The following is a 26940-nucleotide window of genomic DNA, read 5'->3' as shown; positions in this document are numbered from 1 at the left end:
AAAACACCCAAGCATTTAAATACATGTCAGACTAGAGAAACTATAAAAACGCTTTTTTTTTTTTTTTTAAAGACAGAGTCTCACTCTGTCACCCAGGCTGGAGTGCAGTATTGCGATCTCAGCTCACTGCAACCTCTGCCTTCCAGGTTCAAGCGACTCTTCCGCCTCAGTCCCTTGAGTAGCCAGGACTACAGGCGCGCACCACCACACCCGGCTAATTTTTGTACTTTTAGTAGAGCCGAGGTTTCACCATGTTGGCCAGGCTGGTCTCAAACTCCTGACCTCGTGACCTCCCAAAGTACAGGCATGAACCACCGCGCCTGGCCCAAAAATTCTTAATAATGGCATTTGGGCTAATCTGGAATAAGCTGTTTCCAGCTTAAATGCTGCAGAATTCCATAGAAAGAAGGCTATGGGCGATATACATGTATAGAGTGAGAGAATACATATATAAAGGATATAAGCTTTGAAATGAAGTCGATTTCAGGTTATAGTTGTTCAAAGTTCTGTTCTTCCTTTCCATAAAATGTGATGTTAGTTCTTTCTTTGCCAAGTATTTCCAAAATACACCAAATAGCACATCACTCATAAAATATTTCTAGTTCAGCTATTTCTCTAAGGTTAGGGGACAGAATTAGAGGTGTTTTTCCTTAATATTTTAATTCACTAAAATAAAAAGACGACAACTTCAGGATCTGTACTATTTTGAATTAATTGAAGAAATGACAAGACAGGATAATGTAGGATACAACAAAAGACACATTAGTTCCTATTTTAGTTTCTGACTTGCATCCCGCATTTCCTTTTGCTTCTAAACCACTGAGCTAATCTCACTACGTATCTTTTTTTTTTTTTTTGAGACAGAGTCTTGTTCTGTCACCCAGGCTGGAGTGCAGTGGCGCTATTATCTTGGCTCACTGCAACCTCCGCCTCCCATGTTCAAGTGATTCTCCTGCCTCAGCCTCCCGAGTAGCTGAGATTACAGATGCCTGCCACCATGTACAGCTAATTTTTGTATTTTCAGTAGAGACGGGGTTTCACTGTGTTGGCCAGGATGGTCTCAAACTCCTAACCTAGTGATCTGCCTGCTTCAGCCTCCCAAAGTGCTGGGATTACAAGCGTGAGACACCACGCCCGGCCTCTCACTACATATCTTGAGTCACACAAACCTATATATATATAGTGGGGTCTTTGCACCAGTAATATGAAAGATGGCTTTCTTCACACATAAGAATGTGACCAAAGACCCCTTTATTGCACAATGAGTGGCCTAGTTATCCCTAAAATGTTTATACGTTCTTCAAAGGATTAAGTTACAAAGCATATCAAAAATTATTTGAGGACCAATTAATCAGTGGGATTTTTTTGCATGCACACATTACAGATTGGTGTTTAAATTATGCAGCCATGCTTTGATCTTGCTGTGGGAATTCTCCCCTGAGACTATCTACTTACTGGCCTTTGCTGTTTATTGGACGTTGGATCTCTCACATAAATAGTTCTTTCAGTATTACGTACTGGTTGAGTCTTCAAATCTACTCCATCGTCATTCAAGCTGTCTTTCCCTTTTGATTTTATACATCCCATATTTCCTGTTGAAATACAAAAGCAACAACATTGTTTTACCATTCCAGAACTGCTTCAAGTCATCAAAATCTCTCCATTAAAGAAGAGTAGAAAAAAATACACTTTTATTCTTTATCATATATAGAGTAATAAACTCAAATGTGAATACTATTCCCAAATAGGTTTTCCTGTCCATTAATTCACTCAACAAATATTTATTGAGCATTAATTTTCCATCACCCAGACAAAATTCAGCTCTAACTCTGTTCATATTCTTGTGGCAAAGATGTGTAAAGACTCGATGACAGAGGACCCACAGGATCTAAGAAAGGACATGTAATTCAGGCAAGAGGAAAAGGAGGTGGTCAGGGAAAGCTTCCTAAAGGAAATGCTCTGTGAGTTGAAATGGGAGGGATGGCAGCCAGGTTGCAAAGTCAGCAAAGAGATTCCAGGAAGAAGAAACTTCATATGCAACCACCATGAGCTCAAGATAACATGGCCCCTTCCGAGAGCTAGATCAACCTGATCTCTCCAGAAAATGAGCTCTATCTACAACACTATAAACACTGTAGTCAAGGAGCAGGTAGGGAAGGTCAGGAGTCAGGGCCAGAGAGGGAGGCACATGTTGGATGCGATGCTGAGTGGTTGATTTTTTACCCTGAAGACAAGTGACACATCCGATCTGCAGTGTGCAAGGTGGAGTGGGGTGGGGGGCCTTGAGGCTTCAAGGGCAGGTGATGAAGAGCTAGAATCTATAGAACCCGGTTCCAGCTAAACATAGCTAGGGGCCTAGGAAGATGGCCTGACTTTCATCAAGACTGGAAATGAAATGAGGAAACACAGTTACGGGAGAGAAGATGCTTATGAAAACATTCAGATGATCAAATCCAGTAGGGCTACCCAGTAAGCTACTTGAGTCAGGAAACCAGGAGTACTAGTGGAGGTAAAAGCAAAATGATGGCCTCTGCAAGCCATGCTAGGACTGTGGAGGAAAGCCACCATGGCAAGAAGGGGGCTGGTGCCTGACCAGTGCAAAACAACACAGGGTGCACATCTAAACACCAACTCTGTCATCCAGTGATTCCCTTAACGAAGGACGGCTGAGCATTACACACACACTCTGGGGATGGCAAAGGAGATTTTGAACATTTGAATCAGACGCAGTTCTTGTCTTACAGTATAGCCTTGGGGTCAAATCTATGCATTAAAAACAAAACAGCTGGGCGCAGTGGCTCATGCCTGTAATCCCAGCACTTTGGGAGGCCGAGACGGGCGGATCACGAGGTCAGGAGATCGAGACCATCCTGGCTAACACAGTGAAACCCTGTCTCTACTAAAAAATACAAAAAACTAGCCGGGCGTGGTGGTGGGCGCCTGTAGTCCCAGCTGCTCGGGAGGCTGAGGCAGGAGAATGGCGTGAGCCCGGGAGGCGGAGCTTGCAGTGAGCTGAGATCCGGCCACTGCACTCCAGCCTGGGCGACAGAGCGAGACTCCGTCTCAAAAAAAAAAAAAAAAAAAAAAGAGATGGAGACCATCCTGGCCAACATGGTGAAACTCCGTCTCTACTAAAAATACAAAAATTAGGTGGGCGGGGTGGTGCATGCCTGTAGTCCCAGCTACTCAGGAGGCTAAGGCAGGAGAATTGCTTGAACCCGGGAGGCGGAGGTTGCAGTGAGCCAAGATCACACCACTGCACTCCAGCCTGGGCGACAGAGCAAGATTCTGTCTCAAAAAAAAAAAAAAAAAAAAAAAAAAAAATCTCATAAACTTCATTAGAAGGTAGTTCTCACCGAATAGATTCTCTGGACACTGTCCGAGAAACTCTTTTGAGGCACAGTGGGAGCATGGTGCTCCCCATATGATGTGTAATTCTGAAGTACTGCCAAATCTGGGGCCTAGGGCTTAGAGTTAGGTCTAGAGGAAAGAGAGATGACAGGAGTTTGGGGAAGGGGGAGAGGTGGTGTGATTAGGCAATACCTCGTGGGGGAGGAATTGTGCTAAGAAACCTCAAGAGCTCTTCTGGGAACTCGGCCCTCTCTCTCCCACAGCGCTGCCACACGCCCAGGCCTGCGTTGTCCTGAAGGCTTCCAGTTGGTCCAGGAACTTCGACTTGTTTATCATTTCATTAGTTGAGGTATGAAGCCTCTAAAGAGCAGCCACACCTCTTTCTGAAACTAGCGAGCTGCAGTTCCCAAAATAAAGGGGAAGCAAGCACTTCTTTGATTCAAAACAGCACATTTTTTTCATAGGCTAAAGTTTCTGAAACGGCCATGGGTTTAGAGTTGATCTCTAAGTAAGTATGGGAGTTCTTTTTTCACCAGTCTCATCCCTCCCACGCCCCGCCACCCTCCCCGAAAAAGCGGTGTTTAACTCATCATCCCTTAAAATCACGCTTTATAAATGGGCAAATACGTTAATAGCAGCGCGAGGACCCTGCGCACACCGTGAGCTCCGGGGGCAGGAGCCCTGCATGGGTGCGGCCAACCCACAGAGCACCAGGCCGCTCGTGACCGAGCTGCGCTGCAACCAGGGCACAGGGAATCCCCTGTCCCCACCCCAGCACGCCTGGGCGGGCGGCGCTGCCCCACCGCGTCCCTGTGGTTCCCCTGCCCTGGTTGCTTGCTCCAGCGTCCCCTCGCTCCATCTCTCTCTCTCTCTCTCAGATCCTACAGGAATGTTATCACCCCAGACAGGTCTGCACTAATTCTCTCTTGTCTGGTTACCACCCACGTTCCATCATGTATCAGTTTATTTTAGGGTCAGCTCCCTAAGCTAGCATCTAAGCTGACTGGGACAGCTTCCCTCTACTTTGCTCACTGCAGTACCCCCAACCTAAAACAGCCCCGCTCCACGCAGGTGCTCAAAGAGTAAGAATAAACACATTTTGGGAGGCCGAGGTGGGCAGATCGTGAGGTCAGGAGTTCGGCACCAGCCTGGCCAACATGGTGAAACCCAGTCTCTACTAAAAATACAAAAAATTAGCTGGCATGGTGATGGGCGCAGGTAGTCCCAGCTATTCGGGAGGCTGAGACAGGAGAATCACTTGAACCCAGGAGGCAAAGGTTGCAGTGAGCAGGGATCACACCACTGCACTCCAGCCTGGGTGACAGAGCGAGACTCCATCTAAAAAAATAAAAAGAAAGGATGGAGCAGCTGTGGCTGGTGGGCTTGGGACTTCCACAAGCCCATCAATACCCCTCCTGATGATGGTGAGAGAGGAGAAGGAAAGAAGGCAAAACCCACCTGGGTCTGTTGTTCTAAAACAGACAGAAACCTCTAAAATAACTTCTAGTTTATGGGAAATACATGGAAGAGAGGAACAAGATAATCAGAAAAACTCATAATGTGCCATTTTCTACAGAAAACTTGCCTGGATACTCCAGCTAGAGGGAGGGATGGAACCATTCCATATCAGAGAAGACCCAAGAGACAAGGTACCAACCTTGATGGAAATCTTGGGGGCTTGAGGGGGACACACAGCTGTGATACGTGACAACTGGGGAAGTTGAAATTGACTTACACATGAGATTATGATATCAGGGAACTGTTGTTGTTTTGTAAGTGCAATATGATGGTACCGTAGTTATTCAGGAGAACATCCAGTGTGCATCAGATGCACACTGAGGTGGATGGGGGTGAGGGGTCATGGTGTCTGCAACTTTTAACACTTCAGCCAAAATGAGAAGGGAGAAAAGGAAGGGACAAATGTATCAAAATGTCTTAAAATTAGTGATTCTAAAGAAAGTGATCTCTTTTTCTGTAGATTTGAAATTGTCAAAATAAAAGTTGGAGGGTAGAAAATAAGAGGATATGATGGACAACTTTACGCCAAAAAAAAAAAAAAAAAAAAAAAAGAAGGTAGAAACCCCAGTCATGCACAGGAAGGCAGGGGATGCGTTAGCAAAGCGCGTGGCTAGAGGCTAACTGTGGTGGCGTGCCAGGTAGTGCTGGCTTCACTGCATTCAGCAGGGAGCCTCGGAATGTTTTCCTTTTCCTTTTCTGTTCTTTTCCTTCCTTCCTTTCTTTCTCTTCTTTTTCTTTTGAGAAGGGGAGGGGGGGGTCTTCCTGTGTTGCCCAGGATGGTCTCGAACTCCTGAACTCAAGGGTCCTCCTGCCTCAGCTTCTGGAGTAGCTGGGATTGGCAGAACATTTTTCCAATTGTGAAATGACACGTTGAGATCTCTATTTCTGAGCAGAAACTCTGTAGGAAGTGTTTGGGGGAGAGCGAGCTACTGTAAAGAAATCCATCCCCTAGCCTCTAAAGGGGACAGAGGATAAGATGGAGGCGACGTGCAAGGGCAGTGGTCTTGGGAAGAGGAAGGATGGAAACAAAAAACAGGTGGATGTGGGTGGGGTGGCGACATCCAAGACAGGAAGATGGATAGATGGTCATTTATTTATGCTTATTTTCTCCCTGCCATTGTCATGGATAATTTAACATCAAATGTATGTACTGTAAATGAAAAAAATTAAAGCCATGTGGAGAGTTAGCATGGCCTCACAGCTCAGGCAGCGCCAATCTCTGCTCACAAAGTGTGTGGGGTTCCCCATTCAGATACTCTCCCACCAGAAACCTCCAGAGAGGTCCTCCATGTGACATGAGGATGAGCAACCCAAACTCAGAACAGGTCTTGCAATTCCTTATGCTGTATGAAAGTACCAGGAATGTAGAAAACACAATATACTCCTGACAAAAACTGAGAGTGGTTACATGTTCCAGGTGATATGAGCTACACTTTACAATGATTTCCACCTTAGTATTCTTCTATTACACATTTATAATGTACTGAGCATCTCATTTAATCCTTGAAGAAACCATATGGCCAGATGACTTTACAGAGGAGAAAACTGAGGCTCAGAAAGGTTAAATGACTGGCGCACAGCACAGCTGGGAGAGGTGGGGCTAGGACTCACATGGGAATGCGCTCTCAAGTCTAAGTCAGAAGCTAGGTCTACAGCCTGGGCTCTTACCACTTTGCCATACAATGGCTATTTTGATATGCATGTTTCATCTATTTATTAACAATGCCAAACAGATTATTTTTACAGGCTATCTCTTTCTCAGAGAAAAAGCTTTAAAATGTTTTACCACAAAAGAGTCAACAATGAAGTTAATAAAATAAAACCAGAAAACCAGAGCCAAGGCAATGAGAAGAATGCGAATGTGGTAACATTGTGGGGAACAGGTCTGTTGTAACTGACCTGCACATTTGCCCTGGGTTTTCTGGCAGGAAGGGACAGGGACATCGTGAGTCACAGCAGGAGAGAGGAAGCAGACCAGGCTCCTGATGGGAATGTGTGTCCCCAATAGGAATTCCAAGTTTGCTTATAATGCACTTTATATCAAGTGCTGTGGATGATGTAGTCAGCAGTGCCTTCAAAACCATATTTTGAACAGTAAATAAAGACATATTTTATGGGTAGAGACTTCTGGTTAAAACAAGATAGTAACTGAGGCTTTGACATGCAAATACAACTCTAGGCTGTTCATTGCAAAAGTTCTACAATATGGTCTAAAGAGACACAAACGGCCAGGCAGCCTTTTGACTACAAAGCAACATCCACTGACCCATCCAGAAAATGTGAGGCTGGAGATTTCTCTTTCTAAAAAGTCTTTCTTTCATTGGAACGAATACCCATTAGGGGTGGCTCATCCTCATTTAAGAGCCTTAGAATATTAGAAGAGTGATTTTAATCCCTCTTTTATTTTATTCCCAGACACTGGGATAATTTTTTGGTTTTTAAAAATCACTCTTACCTTGGCCAGGTGTGGTGGCTCACAAATGTAATCACAGAACTTTGGGAGGCTGAGGCGGGTGGATCATCTGAGGTCAGGGGTTCAAGACCAGCCTGGCTAACATGATGAAACTCTGCCTCTACTAAAAATACAAAAATTAGCCGGGTGTGGTGGCACTTGCCTGTAGTCCCAGCTTTTCAGGAGCCTGAGGCAGGAGAATCGCTTGAGCCTGGGAGGCAGAGGTTGCAGTAAGCCAAGACTGTGCCACTGCCCTCCAGCCTGGGTGACACAGCAAGACTCCATCAACAAAACAAAACAAAACAAAACTCACTCTTACCAGAGGCAGTAGGGTTTTGTTTTCATAAAATCACTCTTACCAGAGGCGGTAGGGTGATAAACTGTAACTCCTAGTTACCGCCTCTGGTAAAATCTAGCAATGCCTTACCATTATCCAGCTGCTCAACAAAGATGCAATCTTGCATTGGAATTCCACTTCTCGAAATCTGTTCTTTAGATACACTGCACTGGGGCACAAGGAGGTTCCCACTAGCATGACTTATAGTAGAGACAATCTAGATGTCCTCATGAGGGGTTAGTTCTTTAAGTTAGAACAAAGTGACACATTATCAGTGGGTTAAAAAGATAGATTTGTGTATTTGGACATTCTTAAACAATCAAGAATGGCTGACTGAAAAAATTATATATACATATTTAAATTAGGCTGATGCAAAAGTAATTGCGGTTTTTGCCAATTACTTTTGCACCAACCTAATATATGTACACAACCCATATATATGTATGTATATTTAATGTCCACAGGAAAAAAATCTAAGAGGACATCCACCACCTTGTTGGTTAAGTTCTAAAGTCCACTTGTGAGGTAAAAGATCCTGTATAGAAATTTTCTATTGAAATTCCTTTTTTTTTTTTTTTTTTGAGACGGAGTCTCGCTCTGTCGCCCAGGCTGGAGTGCAGTGGCTGGATCTCAGCTCACTGCAACCTCCGCCTCCCGGGTTCACGCCATTCTCCTGCCTCAGCCTCCCGAGTAGCTGGGACTACAGGCGCCCGCCACCTCGCCCGGCTAATTTTTTGTATTTTTAGTAGAGACGGGGTTTCACCGTGTTAGCCAGGATGGTCTCGATCTCCTGACCTCGTGATCCGCCCGTCTTAGCCTCCCAGAGTGCTGGGATTACAGGCTTGAGCCACCGCGCCCGGCCTGAAATTCCTAAAGAAGACACTATACAATTCACAAAATATTCTGAAGTAAGGACTATGGAGTTGGATTGCTGAACTCAACTGCTGGGTTTATTGCTTGACTTTGCAATATCAACTGGTCACACACCTAAAGCAAACAGAGTAGCTATAAATGTCTGTGAGGGTCAGAGACAAAATACGTGGGGGTAGAAAAGGGATAAACACATATGTGCCTACTTTGTCCTTGGTACTTCGTGTATGAGGAAAGTAAAACCCAGAGATGAACCTGTGCTAAGTAATCAAAGGTCTCAGGTATGACTGGAACTTGGTCTGGCTTCAAAGCTGCATTTTTTCTCTTTTTGTTGCTTTTATTATTTTTAATTTATTATTTCTTTGTGTTGCAAACATTCAAAATTTGCTCTTCCAGCTATTTGGAATATATAATACATTGTGTTTAATTATAGTCACCTACAGTGCTGTAGAACCTAGAACCTATTCCTTCTATCTAAAAGCTGCACTTCTTTTTTGTTTGTTTGTTTTTTGAGATGGAGTCTCACTCTGTCACCCAAGATGGAGTACAATGGTGTGATCTCGGCTCACTGCAAACTCTGCCTCCCGGGCTCAAGCAATTCTCCTGCCTCAGCCTCCCAAGTAGCTGAGATTACAGGTGCCTACCACCACACCCAGCTAATTTTTGTGTTTTCAGTAGAGACAGGGTTTCACCATATTGGCCAGGCTGGTCTCAAACTCCTGACCTTAGGTGATCCTCCCGCATCAGTCTCCCAAAGTGCTGGGATTACAGGCATGAGCCACCGTGCCCAGCCTAAAAGCTATACTTCTTTACTGATGCAAGGTCTTGCTGCCTCTCTATGGAGGGAGCTCCAACTCCAAGAGTTTTCTGAATTAGAGAGCTTAGAAAGACAACAGGAAGAGAAAGAAAGCCTGGGGAAATAGAGGTGGGTGGTGTCTATCTGAAACAAAAGTGATCTTGAGTTTCAAATTAGGTCCAAGCCTGGTTCAAGCATCATTTATAGGAATTTGTCCCTAAAAGTATGTCCCCTACACACTTGCATTCCAGTATCAGTTCTATAACTCAAGAGATTTACTTTGCCCACCAACACAGAAACCTTTAGATACACTTTAATTGTCCTTCTTACTTTACTTTCGGAAAGGAGACTCAGATCAGAGAAACAAAGTCTTCAGAAGAGTAGAATGCTTTCTCCAAACTGCTTATCAAAGTGACATGGGGACACGATAGCCTGGTTAGCAGCCTCAGCAGTGTTGGAGAGACTTGGAGAGGGCATTAGCACTAAGCTCCACCACCAACCCCATTAATTCCCAACTCGAGCAGCTCAATCTTGCGTTAATTTTCCCAAATTCCGTTTCTGTCTTTTTTTTTTTTTTTTTTTTAGGATGGAGTCTCCCTCTGTTGCCCAGGCTGGAGTGCAGTGGCGCCATCTCGGCTCACTGCAACCTCCGCCTCCTGGCTTCAAGCGATTCTCCTGCCTCAGCCTCCTGAGTAGCAAGTAGCGGGGACTACAGGCATCTGCCACCATGCCTGGCTAATTTTTGTATTTTTGGTAGAGACAGGGTTTCACCATGTTGGCCAGGCAGTCTCCAACTCCTAATCTCAGGTGATATGCCCGCCTAGGCCTCCCAAAGTGCTGGGATTATAGGCATGAGCCACTGCACCCAGCACCTAAATCATTTTGAAAAGAGAGAAAACTGAAAAGGACCTAGCCAGACTGTCTTTATTTAAACAACTAAGATTTTTTGCCTTACATACCATGGTCATTATTTTCAAACATTCTCCAATATTTTTCCTCAGTAAAATCTCCCAGCAGCCAGGGTGGGCACAGTTGGTGAGCTGGTAGCCCAGGCTGGCCAAGCTCCATACCACAGCTTTCTCTATCTGACCAGCCTGCAACGTAAGGCCCTACTTAAGGCTTTTTCGGTTTGCTTTTGCTTTTGTTTTTTTCTTTAGGCAACCTAACATTATGAACATAACTCCCTAAAGTTTAAATGTCATGTGTAATAGAAACAGTGTTTGGGGGCAATTAAGGCAATGCTGTTTTGGTGCTGGGATCCCTCAGATCACAGAGCTGCCTCCATGGTGTGGGCGTCACCTCCAGGCTATGACCATGGCCCATGGAGCTGCTTGCATCCATGGTGTGGGCATCACCTCCACCACAGAGCTGCTTCTGTGGTTAGGCGTCAGCTCCTGTCTGTGACTAAGTTGAGCCATCAGGCTCCCTATAGAAGGGAGGAGGATATGACTTAGGAGAAGTGAGAAAGAGGTGTCTGAAGGAGTGTTGGAAAGAGTAAAGATTGGGATAGAACCTGTGTCCAAGGTGCCTGCCAGCCTTCATCCACTTTGACTATTAAGGGTCAATTGCGAAAGGGGAGGTGGGAAGTGGGCTTAAGACCAGCTAGTCAGTTACAGGGTGCACCTCTCTCGACACAGGAGGGATGTCTCTGGGTCTGAGGAAGGAGTTGGCTCTTCTCTTCTCTTCATGTCTCATGCAGGGTTGAGCACTGAGGAAAGGGGTGTCAAGATAAAACAGCCAGATGCTGTCTCAGGGCTCCCCTCATTCTGCCTGTCAGGGTTTCCAGGGGATCCACAAGTTTCCCAGTTGCATGCACTTGCATGGTGGATGTGCACTTAACATCCTTCGAATCAGCAGTGCCCAGTCAAATCTTAGCAGGCCGGTGAACGGCATACACAGAATATGGAGAGAACCTATGGCTTCTTTCTACCAAATAGCACAGCAGCAACCCTGTACCTACCTAAACACCAGATTGGAAAGGAGTAGTGGGCAAGAAGAAGAAACAGTCATGATGGAAGACAGACTACATTGGAAAATATTCAAACCCTGTTGGCAAACTTAAGCTGTTTTCTCACCTGCTGCTATCCAGAGGGCTGAGAAGAGAATAGTCACAAAATCTAAAGTGGTTTTTCTTTTTCTGCATAGCTGAATTACAGTGTATATATTTGCTACACATAAAATTACGGTGTATATATTTGCTACACATAAAATGCAGTGGATTCTGGAAAAAGTGCTGCCAGTATACAATGTTAAGAGAAGTCTAAAAACCACAGAATTGGATACTTTAAAGGGGTGACTTTTATGGTATACAAATTTTATCAATACACAATTAATCTAAAATGTCCCCTACCCCCCAAAAAAGAGAGAGATAATACAGTATGGCTGATTTATCTATTTTATTCATTTTTTAAATTTAACAAAAGAAATTTTTTCTCCCACTCTGTTGCCCAGGCTGGAGTGCAGTGGTGCAAACACAGTTCACTGCAGCCTCAACCTCCCGGGATCCAGTGATCCTCCCACCTCAGCCCTCTACCTCAGACTCCCGAGTAGCTGAGACCACAGGCGTGTGCCACCATGCCTGCCAAATTTTTTTATTTTTTGTAGAGACAGGATCTTGCTATGTTGCTAGGACTGGTCTCAAACTTCTGGGCTCAAGCAATCCTCCCACCTGGGCTTCCTAAAATTCTGGGATTACAGGCATGAGTCACCATACCCAGCCTTAAATTTTAAAATATTTAATTGACAAAGGTTGTATATACATATTCAGTGGTTTCCTGTTTATTAATTTTGTTTATGCCTTTGTGATTCAAATCCAACACATTTTATCTTCTGTTTGCTGTATTTACCTGGTTTGAAGCCCCTTCTTTTTTTTTTTTTTGAGACGGATCTCGCTTTGTCGGCCAGGCTGGAGTGCAATGGCGCAGTCTCGGCTCACTACAACCTCCGTCTTCTGGGTTCAAGCGATTCTCCTGTCTCAGCCTCTTGAGTAGCTAGGACTACAGGCGCCTGCCACCATGTCTGGCTAATTTTTGTACTTTTAGTAAGACGGGGTTTCTTACTTATGTTGAAACGGGGTTTCTTACATGTTTGTAAGAATTTTTGTACTTTTAGTAAGACGGGGTTTCTTACATGTTGGCCAGGCTGGTCTCAAACTCCTGACTTTGTGATCCACCCACCTTGGCCTCCCAAAGTGCTAGGATTACAGGTGTGAGCCACTGTGCCTGGCTGAAGCTCCTTTTTTATTGTCTGCCACAAGACATAAGCACAGCCATAGGTAGAACCAGGGGTCATGTAGTCATCCAGGACATGAAGGGGTAGCAGCACTGGGTACAGTTTTAATCACTGCATTTATTAGAATGTTTCCAGAAAAGAATTGCAAGACAATTAAAGAGGTATATGAGGGTCAAATACCTGGAAGACTGGCATCTAGAGCAGAGAAAATGAAAGGGAAATGTGGCTCTGCCTGGAAGGGAGTGCGGAGAGGACAATGAGACAGTGGTGAACTCAGGAAGCCTGTCTGTGGAGTCCAGCCTTGACAGTCCTGTAATTATCGACAAAACCACTCCTTTCTCTGGACTCTAACTGCCTCCCCATAAAATGAAATCATTGGGCTTGGCATGAGAGGGTAAGTGATACAATCTTTAACTTGACAGTACATATTAAAGTCTGTTAGAATGCATAACTTCTTAAGCCAACACGACCACTTCTTGAAATAAATTACTTATAAGAAAATAACTGGGGGCTACACAAAGTTCTATACAAGAGAATACTTATGGTGGGACTGTTTGGAATATCATAGAGAAACAGGCTTGTTTGCCAGATTATAGGTCAGCGGTTAAATAAATGCAGATCAGCTCTCAAAATTCACATCATCAAAGCCAGTTCTGTGAGGGTTTTCAACTTACAAGATGATCAGTTCACCAAAATTTGTACCTTTTAATTATTCACATTTATGTAATTTCATATTAGATGGGATAGTTTTAACAGCTTAAGTTTATAACAGTTTGTATTAGTTGTGGTGCTTTCATAGCTGAAGAGTATAATAATTATTTTTTAAAAATAATTTCAGCTTTTATTTTAGGTTCAGGAGTACGTGTGCAGGTTTGTTACATGGGTATATTGCAAGATGCTGAGGTTTGGGGTATGGATGATCCCAACATCCAGGTAGTGAGCATAGCACCCAATAGTTTTTTAGTGAATGTCTCCCCTTCTCCCTCCCCCACTTTAGTCGTCTCCCGTGTCTATTGCTCCCATCTTTATATCCATATGTATTCAATGCCTAGCTCCCACTCATAAGTGAGAGCCTGCAATTTGGTTTTCTGTTCCTGCATTAATTCACTTAGGATAACAGCTTCCAGCTGCATCTGTATTGCTGCCCAGGACATGATTTTCATTCTTGTTTATGGCTGTGTAGTATCTGAGTAGTATATTTAATCAAATATAATTGTTTTAGGCCTGGTGCAGTGGCTCATGCCTGTAATCCCAGCACTTTGGAAGGCCGGTGCAGGAGGATCACCTGAGGCTAGGAGTTTCAGACGAGCCTGGCCAACATGGAGAAACCCTGTCTCTACTAAAAACAGAAAAATTAGCCAGACATGGTGATGCGTACTTGTGATCCCAGTTACTTGGGAGCTGAGGCAGGAGAACTGCTTGAACCCAGGAAGTGGAGGCTGCAGTGAGCCGAGATGGCGCCACTGCACTCCAGGCTGGGCAACAGAGTGAGGCTCCATCTCAAAAAAAAAAAAACTATATATATATATATAGTTATATATATATATAGTTATATATAGTTTTATATACACACACATATATATATACATATACACACACACATAATATATATACACACACATATATATGTGTGTGTGTATATATATATAATCGTTTTAAAAGATTTTGAAGAGTTCCTTTTGACAAATGTTCTATTTGTTAAAAAGCTAAGGATTATTGAGTCTTCTTAGGACTATATTAACCTGTTACTAGTAATTAGTAGCTTAAGTTTAATGTGAGATATGGTTGTTTCTGTAGTTTCTTAATTCACTTCTTGCTTTACTTCTCCATACATTTTTAGGATTTTAATATTTTAAAATTCTTCAACCTTAATGTCATCTTTTATTACATTTGAGATTCAAGTCTTCTGCTTCTTTCTGGTATCCCTATGCACAGGAACACTTCCCTTCCATATTTCAGGATGGTTCTATCCTTTCATCTCACATGGTTTTGCAAACAGCTGCCAGGTTAACACATCCTAATTTCACCTTCTCAGAAATTAAAGTTTAAGCACGTCATATGTGTTGGAAATGCTTTGGTCACTTACAATTTCTTTTTGAGGCTGATAAATTTAAATTTAAATTTTATTTTTTCTAATTGCAGAAACAATGTTGACATGTCATTTGAAGAACTAGCAGAAGCACAATAAAAATGCATAAGGTTTTTAAAATAAAAATAATATTCAAGTAGTTAAAAGAAACAAGTCTTCTGGTACAGCGTAACACTTGAGAAATCATCAAATTGCCCTTCTGGTAATTGGCTTTTGGAAAAGGTGATCTAGAACATGATACCTCAACACAAAAGAATATTATGTGACCATTAAATTATAATACATATATATTTATTGACATAAAAAGATATTCACAATATATTTCAGTGAAAAATGTAAAAACAGTATATACAGCATGATCGGATTTTGTGAAGGGAAAAGGTACAAATGAATAGAAAAAAAGGATGAAAAGAAATATGCTGAACTACCACAATGTTCATCTACAGCTATTTTTAGTTTTGCCCTTGCAAATTTTTAATTTTCCCATCACATATACCTTATTTAAAAGGTATATTTTATGTACACACATATAATTTTATATATGTATAAAATCAGAGTTTGGAGGCCCTTAGGTTTTGTGCTCAGTTCCCCTTAGGCTAAAATTTTAAAAATGTTTTCCATTGTGTACAAATTATGTATATATACAAGTATACAATGTATTTTATTATAATACATAACACATAGACAAGTTACATATGTATATATAGTATAATAGGTAAACAATATACATATTATGTACAACATACAGGTTATGTATAGGATACATTACATATAATATATGCTATGTACAAGTTGTATATATTTAAAATAATATTTTACTATATATAAAGTAACATATACAAGTTATGTATAAAACATATATACACACATATATGTGTATATAACATAGAAAAATAAAAAAGTTTTTAAAATTTTGAAGCAAAATAAGATAATCTGAGCCCATGGCCTAAGGTCCTTCAAATTCTAATCGTCTGTGGGAGTAAAGAACTTAGAGAGGGGCCATGCATGGGAGCTCACACCTCTAATCCCAGCGCACTGAAGGCCAAGCTGGGAGGATTACTGGAGCCTAAGAGCTTGGGGCTACAGTGTGAGGTAAAAGAAACAGGCCCTGTCAAGGTCCTGGGATGAGCTGAGGGCCACAGCAGGAGATGGTATGACCGGAATGAAGCCAGTTGGGGGAGGAGGAAGAGGCAAGACCAGATCTTGGTCCCCCATCAACATGCTGCAAGAAGCCTCCACCACGTGCCGCATCCCCATTTGCATAACTCTTAGTTGAGCAGTTTCACAACAGGGCATTGCTGAAACAAGTGAGGTTTTTTGGTTTTGTTTCTCTTAACAATAAAAGGGAACACTATGAAAACAAGATGAGCTCATGGAAACTTATGTAAGGTAGGGAAATAGATCATTTAAAGGACCAGAAGGGGACATTCAAAGCAGAGTCTGAATTATGTATATCCAGCCAACCAAGGAGAGTTATTAAACATCAACTTTGTTTCCAGATTCAGATTTCTATGATCAACAATCCAGTCACCCATATTCAGAAACATACATCATAGTGTATTTATGTCCCACTTTAAGAGTTGTCAGCTTATCTAAATGCATGTAACAAAATAGAAATTATTATGAAAGTGCAAAAAGTGAAACTCGGCCGGGCGCGGTGGCTCAAGCCTGTAATCCCAGCACTTTGGGAGGCCGAGACGGGCGGATCACGAGGTCAGGAGATCGAGACCATCCTGGCTAACACAGTGAAACTCTGTCTCTACCAAAAATACAAAAAACTAGCCGGGCGAGGTGGCGGGCACCTGTAGTCCCAGCTACTCGGGAGGCTGAGGCAGGAGAATGGCGTAAACCCGGGAGGCGGAGCTTGCAGTGAGCTGAGATCCGGCCACTGCACTCCAGCCCCGGTGACAGAGCAAGACTCCGTCTCAAAAAAAAAAAAAAAAAGTGAAACTCAGCTCGAGACACCTAAAAGAAGTGGAATGTTGTATCACACCATAAGCTTCTGCTGCTTATTAGCTATAGATGGCAAATCATCAGGAGTCTAGGTTAGCTAGAGCAGCAGCCCCCAACCTTTTTAGCACCAGCGACCGGTTTCATGGAAGGCAATTTTCCACAGAGGGGCATTGGGTGGGGGCCAGTGGTTTCGGGATGAAACTGTTTCACAAGGAGCACACAACGTAGATCCCTCCCAGGCACAGTTCACAATGGTGTTTGCGCCCCTATGACAATCTACTATGGCGCTGATCTGACAGGAGGCAGAGCTCAGGCAGTAATGCTTGCTTAACTACTGTTCTCCTCCTGCTGTGTGGCCCGGTTCCTAACAGGCCATAGACCAGTACCAGTCCATGGCCCAGGGGTTGGGGATGCCTGATCTACAGGACAAGGCAAAGAGGAAAACATATCCATGGATATAAATAAATCTGCTTCTCTACAACAGGGTTTCTCAACCTCAGCACTACTGACATTTCAAGTCAAAAAAGTATTTGTTCTAGGGGGCTGTTCTGTGTATTCTAGGATACTTAGCAGCATCCTTGGCCTTTACCCACTGGATGCCAATAGCACCTCTCCAGGTCTCCCAGCTACCAGTTGTGGCAACCAAAAATGTCTCCAAACATTGCCAAATGTCCCCTTATGAAAGCTTCATGCCAGGAAATCTGATGTTTTAATCGCTGGTAATAACTCAATTATTAGTATTTTCTGTTACAGATTGGAGCAAAATAATATGCTTTCTTACTCATTCATGAATGATAAGTTTAATATCCTATTATAAAATATAAAGAACATAACCAGAAATCATGTCTAAAGAGATGTCTGCCACTATGCCTGTATACACACAGACAGACACAAAGACACGTACACAGATCTGGTATCTGTTGGAATAAACCCAGAGACTTTCTTTGAGAAAAGCATCATCCCGACTGTATTCTTAGACACAAATTAATCTCATGCAATAAAGATGGAAGAAACAGTAAGAATGATCTATTCTGTGGATCCCAGCTTCTCATGAGGAAACTAAGAGTCAAAGTTAAACCAAGATTAGCTACAAATAGAGTTTATCTTCACTGAAAGAACAAAAAGACTCAGTACATATGAATAGAATAAACAGCCCAGAAATAGAATCACACAAATATAGTCAACTGATCTTTCAAAAACAGCAAAGACAATTCAACACTGAAAAGATATTTTTTTCAATAAGCGGTACTGGAACAACTGTATATCCACATGTAAGTAAATAAATATGTAAATAAATAATCTAGATCCAGATCTTACATCTTTTACGAAAGTCAACTCAAAATGAATCACAGACCTAAAGGAAAAATACAAAACTATAAAACTCTTAGGAGATAACATAGGAGAAAAGCTAGATGACCTTGGGTTTGGTGATGACATTTTACATACAACATCAAAATGATCCATGATCATGAAAGAAAAAATGACCCATGAAAGAAAAAATTATAAATTGAACTTCATTAAAATCTAAAACTTCTGCTCTGTGAAAGACATTTTCTCAAGAAAATAAAAAGACAAGCCACAGATTAAAAGAAAATCTTTGCAAAATACAAAATAAAGGAATGGTATCTAAAACAGACAAAGAACTCTTAAAATCAATAATAAGAAAACAACCTGATTTTTAAAATGGACAACAGATCTGAATAGAAACCTCACCAAAGAAGATCTACAGATGGCAAATAAGTACATGAAAAGATGCTCCATATCTTATGTCACCTGGGAATTGCAAATTAAAGCAACAATGAGCCCGGCATGGTGGCTCACGCCTGTAATTCCAGCACTTTGGGAGGCCAAGGTGGGTGGATTACCTGAGGTCAAGAATTGGAGACCAGCCTGGCCAACATGGTGAAACCCTGTCTCTTCTAAAAATACAAAAATTAGCCGGGTGTGGTGGCACGTGCCTGTAGTCCCAGTAACTCCTGAGGCTGAGGCATGAGAATCGCTTCAACTCAGGAGGCGGAGGTTGCAGTGAGCTGAGATTGCACCACTGCTCTCCAGCCTGGGCAACAGAGGGAGATTCTGTCTCAAACAAAACAAAACAAAACAAAACAAACAAACAAAGCAACAATGAGATATACTGTACCACTATATACCTATTAAACAGCAAAAATCTAAAACACTGACTACATACACCAAATGCTGGCAAAGATGTAGAGCAACAGATACTCCAATTAATTGCTGGGGAATGTAGAATGACCCAACCATTCTGGAAGACAGTCTTGCAGTTTCTTATAAAACTAAACAATACTCTTACCATATGATCCAACAACTGTGCCCCTCGGTTTTCACTCAAGTGAGTTGAAAACGTATGTACACACAAAAACGCGAACACAGATGTTTATAGCAGTTTTATTCCTTCCCTCCCGCCCCCCACCCGCCCCGCCATGGGACAGAGTCTCACTCTGTCACCCAGGCAGGGGTACAGTGGTATGATCTTGGCTCACCGTAACCTCTGCCTCCCAGGTTCAAAAAATTCTCCTGCCTCAGCCTCCTGGGTAGCTGGGCATTACAGGCACCTGCCACCATACCAGCTAATTTTTGTATTTTTAATAGAGACAGGGTTTCACCATGTTGGTCAGGCTGGTCTCGAACTCCTGACTACAAGTGATCCGCCTGCCTCAGCCTCCCAAAGTGCTGGGATTAGAGATGTGAGCCACCGCACCTGGCCAGCAGCTTTATTTCTAATTGACAAAACTTGGAAGCTACTGAGATGACCTTCATTAGGTGAATGGATAAATAAAATGTTTATCCATTTTATATCCAGACAACAGAACACTATTCAGTGCTTAAAAGAAACAAGCTATCAACCATGAAAGGACATAGAGGAACCTTAAATGCACATTACTAAGTGAAAGAAGCCAATCTGAAAAGGCTACATACTGTGTGATTCCAACTGTGTGACACTCTGGAAAAGGTAAAACTGTGGAGACACTAAAAAGATCAGTGGTTGCCAGAGGTTTGGGGAACAGGGGAATAAACATGCGAAGAACAGGGGATTTTTAAGGCAGTGAAACTATTCTATATGACTATAATGGTGAATATATGTCATTATACACTTGTCAAAATTCATGAAATGTACTACATCAAGAGTGAATCCTAATGAAAACTGTAGATTTTAATTAACGTATCAACATTGGCTTATCAGTGATAACAAATGTACCACACTAATGTAACATGTTCATAATAGGAGTTAATTATATGTTAATAATAAGCTAGTTGAGGGTAGGAAGTCAGTGATGGCTAGATGGCAATTATCTGTATTTTCTGCCTAATTTATCTAAATCTAAAACTGCAACTCTGGGTGCACTGCCTAGGAGTTAGCCGGGCTCCACGAGGAGCAGTAAAAAATAGACAAATGTTAAACTGCTGTAAAAAATAAAGCCTATTAATTTTTTAAAAAGTATATCATGGCAGTACAGACACCAATCCACATGCTTGGGAATCAGTATTTCAGAAAAGGGATCCTCCATTTTCAAAAAGAGGGCTGTCTGAAAATATTCTATGAGAAGTTGCATGTATCCACATAATGTGCCTCTTCTTAACACCCAGTAGTCTTTACAATTATCAAGGGTAGGCTGTTACCTGCTCTGTTTTAATAATTATAATTTAAAATACAATAGAATTTCATTAGATCTTCTTGGCTTAATTCCCAAACTTCTTCAATTTTAGGTTTGGAAAATAACTGATAAGAGCTGGGAGATCTATTAATGTTTAATAATAAAGTCATTACTCCTAATCTACCCAGAGCCATTTATGATAAATGAAATGCACAGTTATATTAGGCTTATAAAAATGGCAAGGCAAAGTACATCTGATAATTTGGCTCTGAACTTACACATCTAGACATGCATAGTGAACACGCCTTTATTAGCATTTAGTAATCCTGCAGAACCATTGCTCTCAATCAATCATTCAATAGCTCAATTAAGTAAACACAGGATGGGCAGCAGGTGCATAAACTGCATGATGCCATTCAATGGATATCATAGAGCCACTGAGTTGAAGACAAGAAAGTGGTTGGATCTCGGGGTAAATCTACGTGGGAGGGGCTTCAGGAAGATGGGGCAGGAATCTGCTGTTTTATGTTAAAGCTGTGTAGTTACTTGGTTTTTAAATTATGTGCAAGAATCACCTTGAAAGTGAGAAAAATTAATTTATTAAGGATGGCTAAAAGAATTGCATAATTAAATAAAAAATGCTTATAATGTAATTTTTGTAAAACAAGATAAAAAGTTTTATATACATTATGATTACATAATAAAAATGTTTGGAAGCAATACTAAAATCAAATTAAACTGAATCAAAAATGCTTACATAAACACTTTTATGCTTCTGTGGTGAGTTGGTTTTTCTTTTTCTTCATTGCTAAAGTGTTCACAATGAGCTATAATGATTTACTTTTATAAAACTATAGTTATAAAAATTAAAAATCAAACACAGCAAGACACTTATTTATACCAGTCACCAGCGTCCAGGGTGTCCTCAGGAACCTGGCCATAACTGTGGACAGGCAGCACCTCTAGGTGGTGTTTCCGTTCCATTCTGATGCCTTGGCGTTACCACCGGCCTGCTTCCTCATCCATGAAAAGGGTTAATGATAACGCCCATCCCCCTACTGCTGTGGTGGAGTTTAAATGGGTTCACAGAAGGCAAAGACATAGAAAGCCCTTCTCCTTTAAGGCCTGGCACATCCATGAGCTTGTGGTAAAGTATGAAGGTCAAAAGTCAGGCAATGACTTTTGATAAAAAACCTAGCCAAGGATTTTTAACGCAAAAGAAATATGGTGGAGGAATGAGAACTGGAAAACATTCTGGCGGAGCGCAGTGGCTCGGACCTGTAATCCCAGCACTTTAAGGGGTGAGGCGGGAGGATTGCTTGAGCCCAGGAGTACAAGACCAGCCTGGGCAACATAATAAGACTCGTCTCTACAAAAGAAAATCTAAAAATTAGCCAAGCATGGTGGTGTAGGCCTGTGGTCCCAGCCACCCGAGAGGCTGAGGTGGGAGGATTGCTAGAGACCAGGAGTTTGAGGCTGCCGTGAGCGGTGATTGCACCTCTGCACTCCAGCCTGGGCAACCAAAATAAGAACCTGTCTCAAAACAAACAAAAAAAGGAGGCCAGGCGCGGTGGCTCACGCCTGTAATCCCAACACTTTGGGAGGCTGAAGCAAGCAGATCACCCCAGCCTGGCCAACAGGGTGAAATCCTGTCTCTACTAAAAATGCAAAACTTAGTCAGGCATGGTGGTGGGTGCCTATAATCCCAGCTACTCGGGAGCCTGAGGCAGGAAAATCCCCTGAACTCGGGAGGCGCAGGTTGCCGTGAGCCAAGATCGCACCACTGCACTGCAGCCTGGGCGACAGAGAGACTCGTCTCAAACAAACAAACAAACAAACAAAAAAAGAAACCATTCTTTGGAACTAAGTTCCTCTGGCTTCAAGGAATTAAGCTTGAAGCCAAAGCAGTGACTTATCAAGTGACGTATCTGCAGTATATGACACTAGAAGTGAACTGGAGAGTCACTGTAAACTCACTCTAGGAGTTTAAAGGTGAAAAAGACGAAACGGAAAGTCATGGCTGGATCCAGTTATTTTCTTAAAAATGAGGATGTAGCTGGGCACGGTGGCTCACACCTGTAATACCAGCACTTTCGAAGGCCAAGGCAGGTGGATTACCTGAGGTCAGGAGTTCAAGACCAGCCTGGCCAAAATAGTGAGACCCCCGTTTCTACTAAAAATACAAAAAGTAGCCGGGCATGGTGTGTGGATGCCTGCAATCCCAGCTACTGGGGAGGCTGAGGCAGGAGAATGCTTGAACCCAGGAGGTGAAGGTTGCAGTGAGTCAAGATCACGCCATTGCACTCCAGCCTGGATGATACAACAAGACTCCATCTCAAAAAAAGAAAGAAAAAAAAAATGAGGATGCCAAGAAGCGCCATAAAATTGAGGAGAAAGAAAACAGATGGTATAGAACAGGCCTGTACCATAATTCCCAAACTGTGTTTTGAGACCCTCCAGGGTGCCATGGTGAAGTCACAGGGGTGCCCTGGGATATTTCAAATTTTCAAGGGAAACACAATGACATCTCTCACACATCGTGAGAGCTACTCACTCAAGGTAGTACTGTTTCAGCATTAGATCATGCTACCTTCCTTTCAACAGCATCATACATTTGTAAAACTGGGTTTTCTATGGTTGCTATAATTAAAAAAAGAAAAAAGAAAAAAGAAAACAAGTACCACCTGAAAATCAAAATGGGGCAGAAAGTGAGAAAGTGGGTGTCCAATATGATTCTAAGGTTGGAGAAGTTGTGCGGCAGGGTGTACACATCCCATTTGAGAATAACTGCGGTCATTTAAGAATAATATAAAAACATGTTTTTCTTTCAATGTATATACATACATTGAAATATATATATAAGTATATTCAAATGGCACTAAGTCATTATAACAAACATTTATTAAGTTGTTTGACCTTGGCTGGGCACAGTGGCTCATGCCTGTTATACCAACAATTGGGAGGCCGAGGCGGGCAGATCACTTGAGGTCAGAAGTTCGAGACCAGCCTGGCCAACATGGTGAAACCTTGTCACTACTAAAAATACAAAAATCAGCTGGGTGTGGCAGCAGGCACCTGTAATCCCAACTACTCAAGAGGCCGAGGCAGAAGAATCGCTCGAACCCGGGAGGCAGAGGTTGCTGCGAGCTGAGATTGTGCCACTGACTCCAGTCTTGGGGGACAGAGCAAGACCCTGTCTCAAAAAAAAAAAAAAAAAGTTGTTTGACCTAAATACTCACTAACTGAAACTCTCCTGCATTTCTTCTGCTCTCAGGTTGCCTTGAAAAAATCAGACACTCAGAGTACTGTGAAGCAAGCATACTGGGGAATCTGTGAGCAAGTAAGAAGTGGGAAGCAGTGGAAGGCAGGTTAGGACAGAGCAGGTGTAGCTTGAAAGGGAGGTGGAAACTGGAAGATGTGTTGGGAAGGGGAAGCAGGTCTCCTGGCACCAGGACCCACCGGCTTTACCTCTCACCTTGCCCACACTGCCATTAGGAGAAACTACTGACTCTCGGAAAGGATCAGTACCTTAGAGGCCACCCCAATTTGTTTCAAAAATTTTTTAAATTACTTAAATAGTATGACAGACAATTCTATTGAATTTCCGTCTTCCTTATCAAAAATTGTTTTTTCTCACCATCCCAGTCACCCGAGGCTCAAACCCTCAGTCATCTTGTCGCTTTCATGTCACATTTTACTCATTAGGTCCACCCTCCCTCAAGCCCTGTCAGTTTTGCAATATAATTGCACTTGGATTCTAGGCTCAGGAAAAGCATGGAGCAGATAGTGAATTTTGATTTCTTTTCCCTATATTGGTCTCCTTTCTCTACTAAACCCTACCTAATATTAATTGCTACAACAGCCCTGCTACATCTAACCATCCCAGGTTGCTGAGGTTGCCTCCCAGCTGGCACCCTCCCGTTTTGCTACACTCATCTTTATGAATTCCATTTTCATCACGTTACTTTATATTCAAAAATCTTTTTTTTTTGGATGGAATTTCGCTCTTTTTGGCCAGGCTGGAGTGCAGTGGCATAATCTCAGCTCACTGTAGCCTCCGCCTGCTAGGTTCCAGTGATTCACCTGCCACAGCTCCCCCAGTAGCTGGGATTATAGGCGTGTGCCACCACTCCCAGCTAATTTTGTATTTTTAGTTGAAACCGGGTTTTACCATGTTGACCAGGCTGGTCTTGAACTCTTGAGAGTTCACCCACCCCAGCCTCCCAAAGTGCTGGGATTACAAGTGTGAGCCACTATACCCAGCCTATATTCAAAATTCTTCAGAGACTGTCTTCTACCTATTATTTACCCAATTAGATAAGTTAATACACTGGCACACATAGAACCAGGCTTTAAAATTGTGATGTCAGTCAGGTGTGGTGGCTCATGCCTATAATCCCAGCACTTGGGGAGGCTGAGGCAGAATTGCTTGAGCCCAGGAGTTCGAGGCTAGCTTGTGTAACACAGTGAGACCCCCTCTCTATAAAAAATCTAAACACATTAGCTGGGCATGGTGGCACATGCCTGTAGTCACAGCTACTCAGGAGGCTGAGGTGAGAGGATCACTTGTGCCTGGAAGTTTGAGGCTGCAGTGAGCTCTGTTTATGCCACTGCACTCCAGACTGAGTGACAAAGTAAGACTCTGCCCAAATTAAAAATAAAAATAAAGAAAACTGTGATCTCCCTTTTCCATTCATTCTCTACCCACTCCTGTCCTTATGCTTCCCTACAGCACCCACAGAAGAATGTACCTATTTTATCATCTGTCCATCTCTCCTCTGTTACTGTAAGCTCCATGAGAGCAGGGATTCCTGTCAGTTTTGCACCACCTTGTATTATCAGTGCAAGAAACATTGTTCTGCACTTGTAAATGTTCTGTAAATATCTGTGGAATAAAGAGTATCCAGTGGAGTAAATGCTCAATAAATTTTAAACATTATTATTACTAATATACCATCATTTGTAATATTGCTATCAACACCCCTGCCAACAGGACAAAATCTGAAATATTCAACCTGCCCCTCCCTGCCTCTCCCAGGCCGGCCTCAACCTGCCTCACCATCACCTGTGTTACTCCAAATGTAAGACTCCTAATTGGCATGGTGGCATCACCTGCCTTCTCATCTTGGCTCATGCACTCCTACCCATTTACACAAATCTCACCTGTCTTCCAAATGTAACTCAAAACCCATATTGCCTGGTCTACAATAGCCCACATCCTTCTCTCCTCGGATTTCTTCTCTCCACAATCAATTTGGAATTTTGTCCCAAGCCCCAGAACAACTCTTGTATAGTACAACTTTATGTCTGTTATGTAACTCTAGAGCTGTCTATCCGTTAATGTGTGTATAGCTGTCTCCTTGATAGACTGTAAACCCCTTGAGGACAGACACCATCTATCCCGCTTCTTTGTAGACAACTTGCTTCAATAAAACATACACAGTGGACTACCTGGTTACCAAGCCAGCAACAAAGCGCCATGTATTGGATTAAAGTGAACTTAGAAATTCCATGGGCTTATTCCATAGTTTGTGGTCAGCAGCAATTCCATAAGTGGAATATATTTTAATTATTAGCTACAATGTATTTGGTTTATAATAGATGATTAATAAATGTTAACTCCCAAAATTGTTTTTGTTTCAGACATATTTAGACCACGAAAACAAACAAAATGTCCCCCATTATCTGAGAATCTGTAATCATTCAATGAATGTAGGCTGAAAATCTTTTACTTAAAAATTTCCTGGCTGGGCGTGGTGGTTCATACCTATAATCCCAGCCCTTTGGGAGGCCGAGGCAGGCAGATCACCTGAGATCAGGAGCTCAAGACCAGCCTAGCCAACATGGCGAAACACTGCCTCTATTAAAAATACAAAAATTAGCCAGGTGTGGTAGCACGTGCCTGTAATCCCAGCGAAGGCAGGAGAATCACTGGAACCCAGTGCTGGGGTGGAGAAGGGTGTGGGGGAGGGGCAGAGTTTGCAGTGAGCCAAGATTTGTGCCACTGCACTCCAGTCTGGGCAACAGAGTGAGACTCTGTCTCAAAAAAAAAAAAAAAAAAAAAAAATTCCTGAAGTAAAGTAGCAAAGGGCTTTGGAATGAGGGGAAATTGGGTCTATCCTTGTTCTTCATTTATTAATAGACATACAAACATCAGCAAGTTACTTCGTTAAACTTCATTTTCCTCATCTGTGAAGTGTAGATAATAGTCCTCCATCAGGGGTCACCACAAGGATTAAATGAAACAGCATATGTTAAATGCTCTCCTAGAGGAAGTAAACAATGTGTTCCTTCCCATTATCCCTCCCTGTCCTCCGAAACAAGGAAAGCCAGGTTATAGTGACATGATCACACTTAAGAAAGGCTCCTGTGACATTCTGCATGAACAAAATTGTTAAACAAAAATTGCTAAAGAGGCTTTATGAATGGGAATCCTGCTAAAAAAGAAAGCAGTGTAAATTTTCACAGCACTCCAGATAATGTCTGATGCGTCCCCAACTCCCACAGCTTCACCTCAATTCTAGCCCTCTCTTCACTTTACTGGAATTCTGGTGGTCCAGGTTTCAGATTCTTCCCCACCTAACACTGGCCTTCCCACAATTAATCTGCTGAATTATTTTACTATATTTACAGCCCATGCTCACATATTTGGGAGAAAAATTAGTTCTGTGTTTGCAGATATGTCTTTTTCAATTGGCATTGACTTTTTTCTCTGATTTTGTCACTGAG

General features: G+C 42.4%; 1 protein-coding gene across 4 annotated transcripts in view; it reads right to left on the bottom strand.

Moving 5' to 3' along the window:
* LYN (LYN proto-oncogene, Src family tyrosine kinase) overlaps positions 1 to 26940 on the bottom strand; it is a 139757-nt gene that overhangs the window by 70988 nt on the left and 41829 nt on the right. For 2 of the 4 annotated variants that reach the window (XM_033202872.1, XM_033202869.1), the window contains exon 2: positions 1456 to 1592. In XM_033202872.1, the coding sequence (XP_033058763.1) occupies positions 1456 to 1587 (132 nt within the window). In that variant the 5' untranslated portion in view covers positions 1588 to 1592. The remainder of the gene's footprint in view (positions 1 to 1455; positions 1593 to 26940) is intronic. The other 2 variants (XM_033202873.1, XM_033202871.1) reach the window with 1 other exon arrangement.

The sequence above is a fragment of the Trachypithecus francoisi genome, unplaced genomic scaffold (genome assembly GCF_009764315.1).
Source record: "Trachypithecus francoisi isolate TF-2019V2 unplaced genomic scaffold, Tfra_2.0 Lachesis_group7, whole genome shotgun sequence".
Lineage (NCBI taxonomy): Eukaryota > Metazoa > Chordata > Mammalia > Primates > Cercopithecidae > Trachypithecus > Trachypithecus francoisi.
This window is presented reverse-complemented; position numbering and strand designations above follow the sequence as displayed.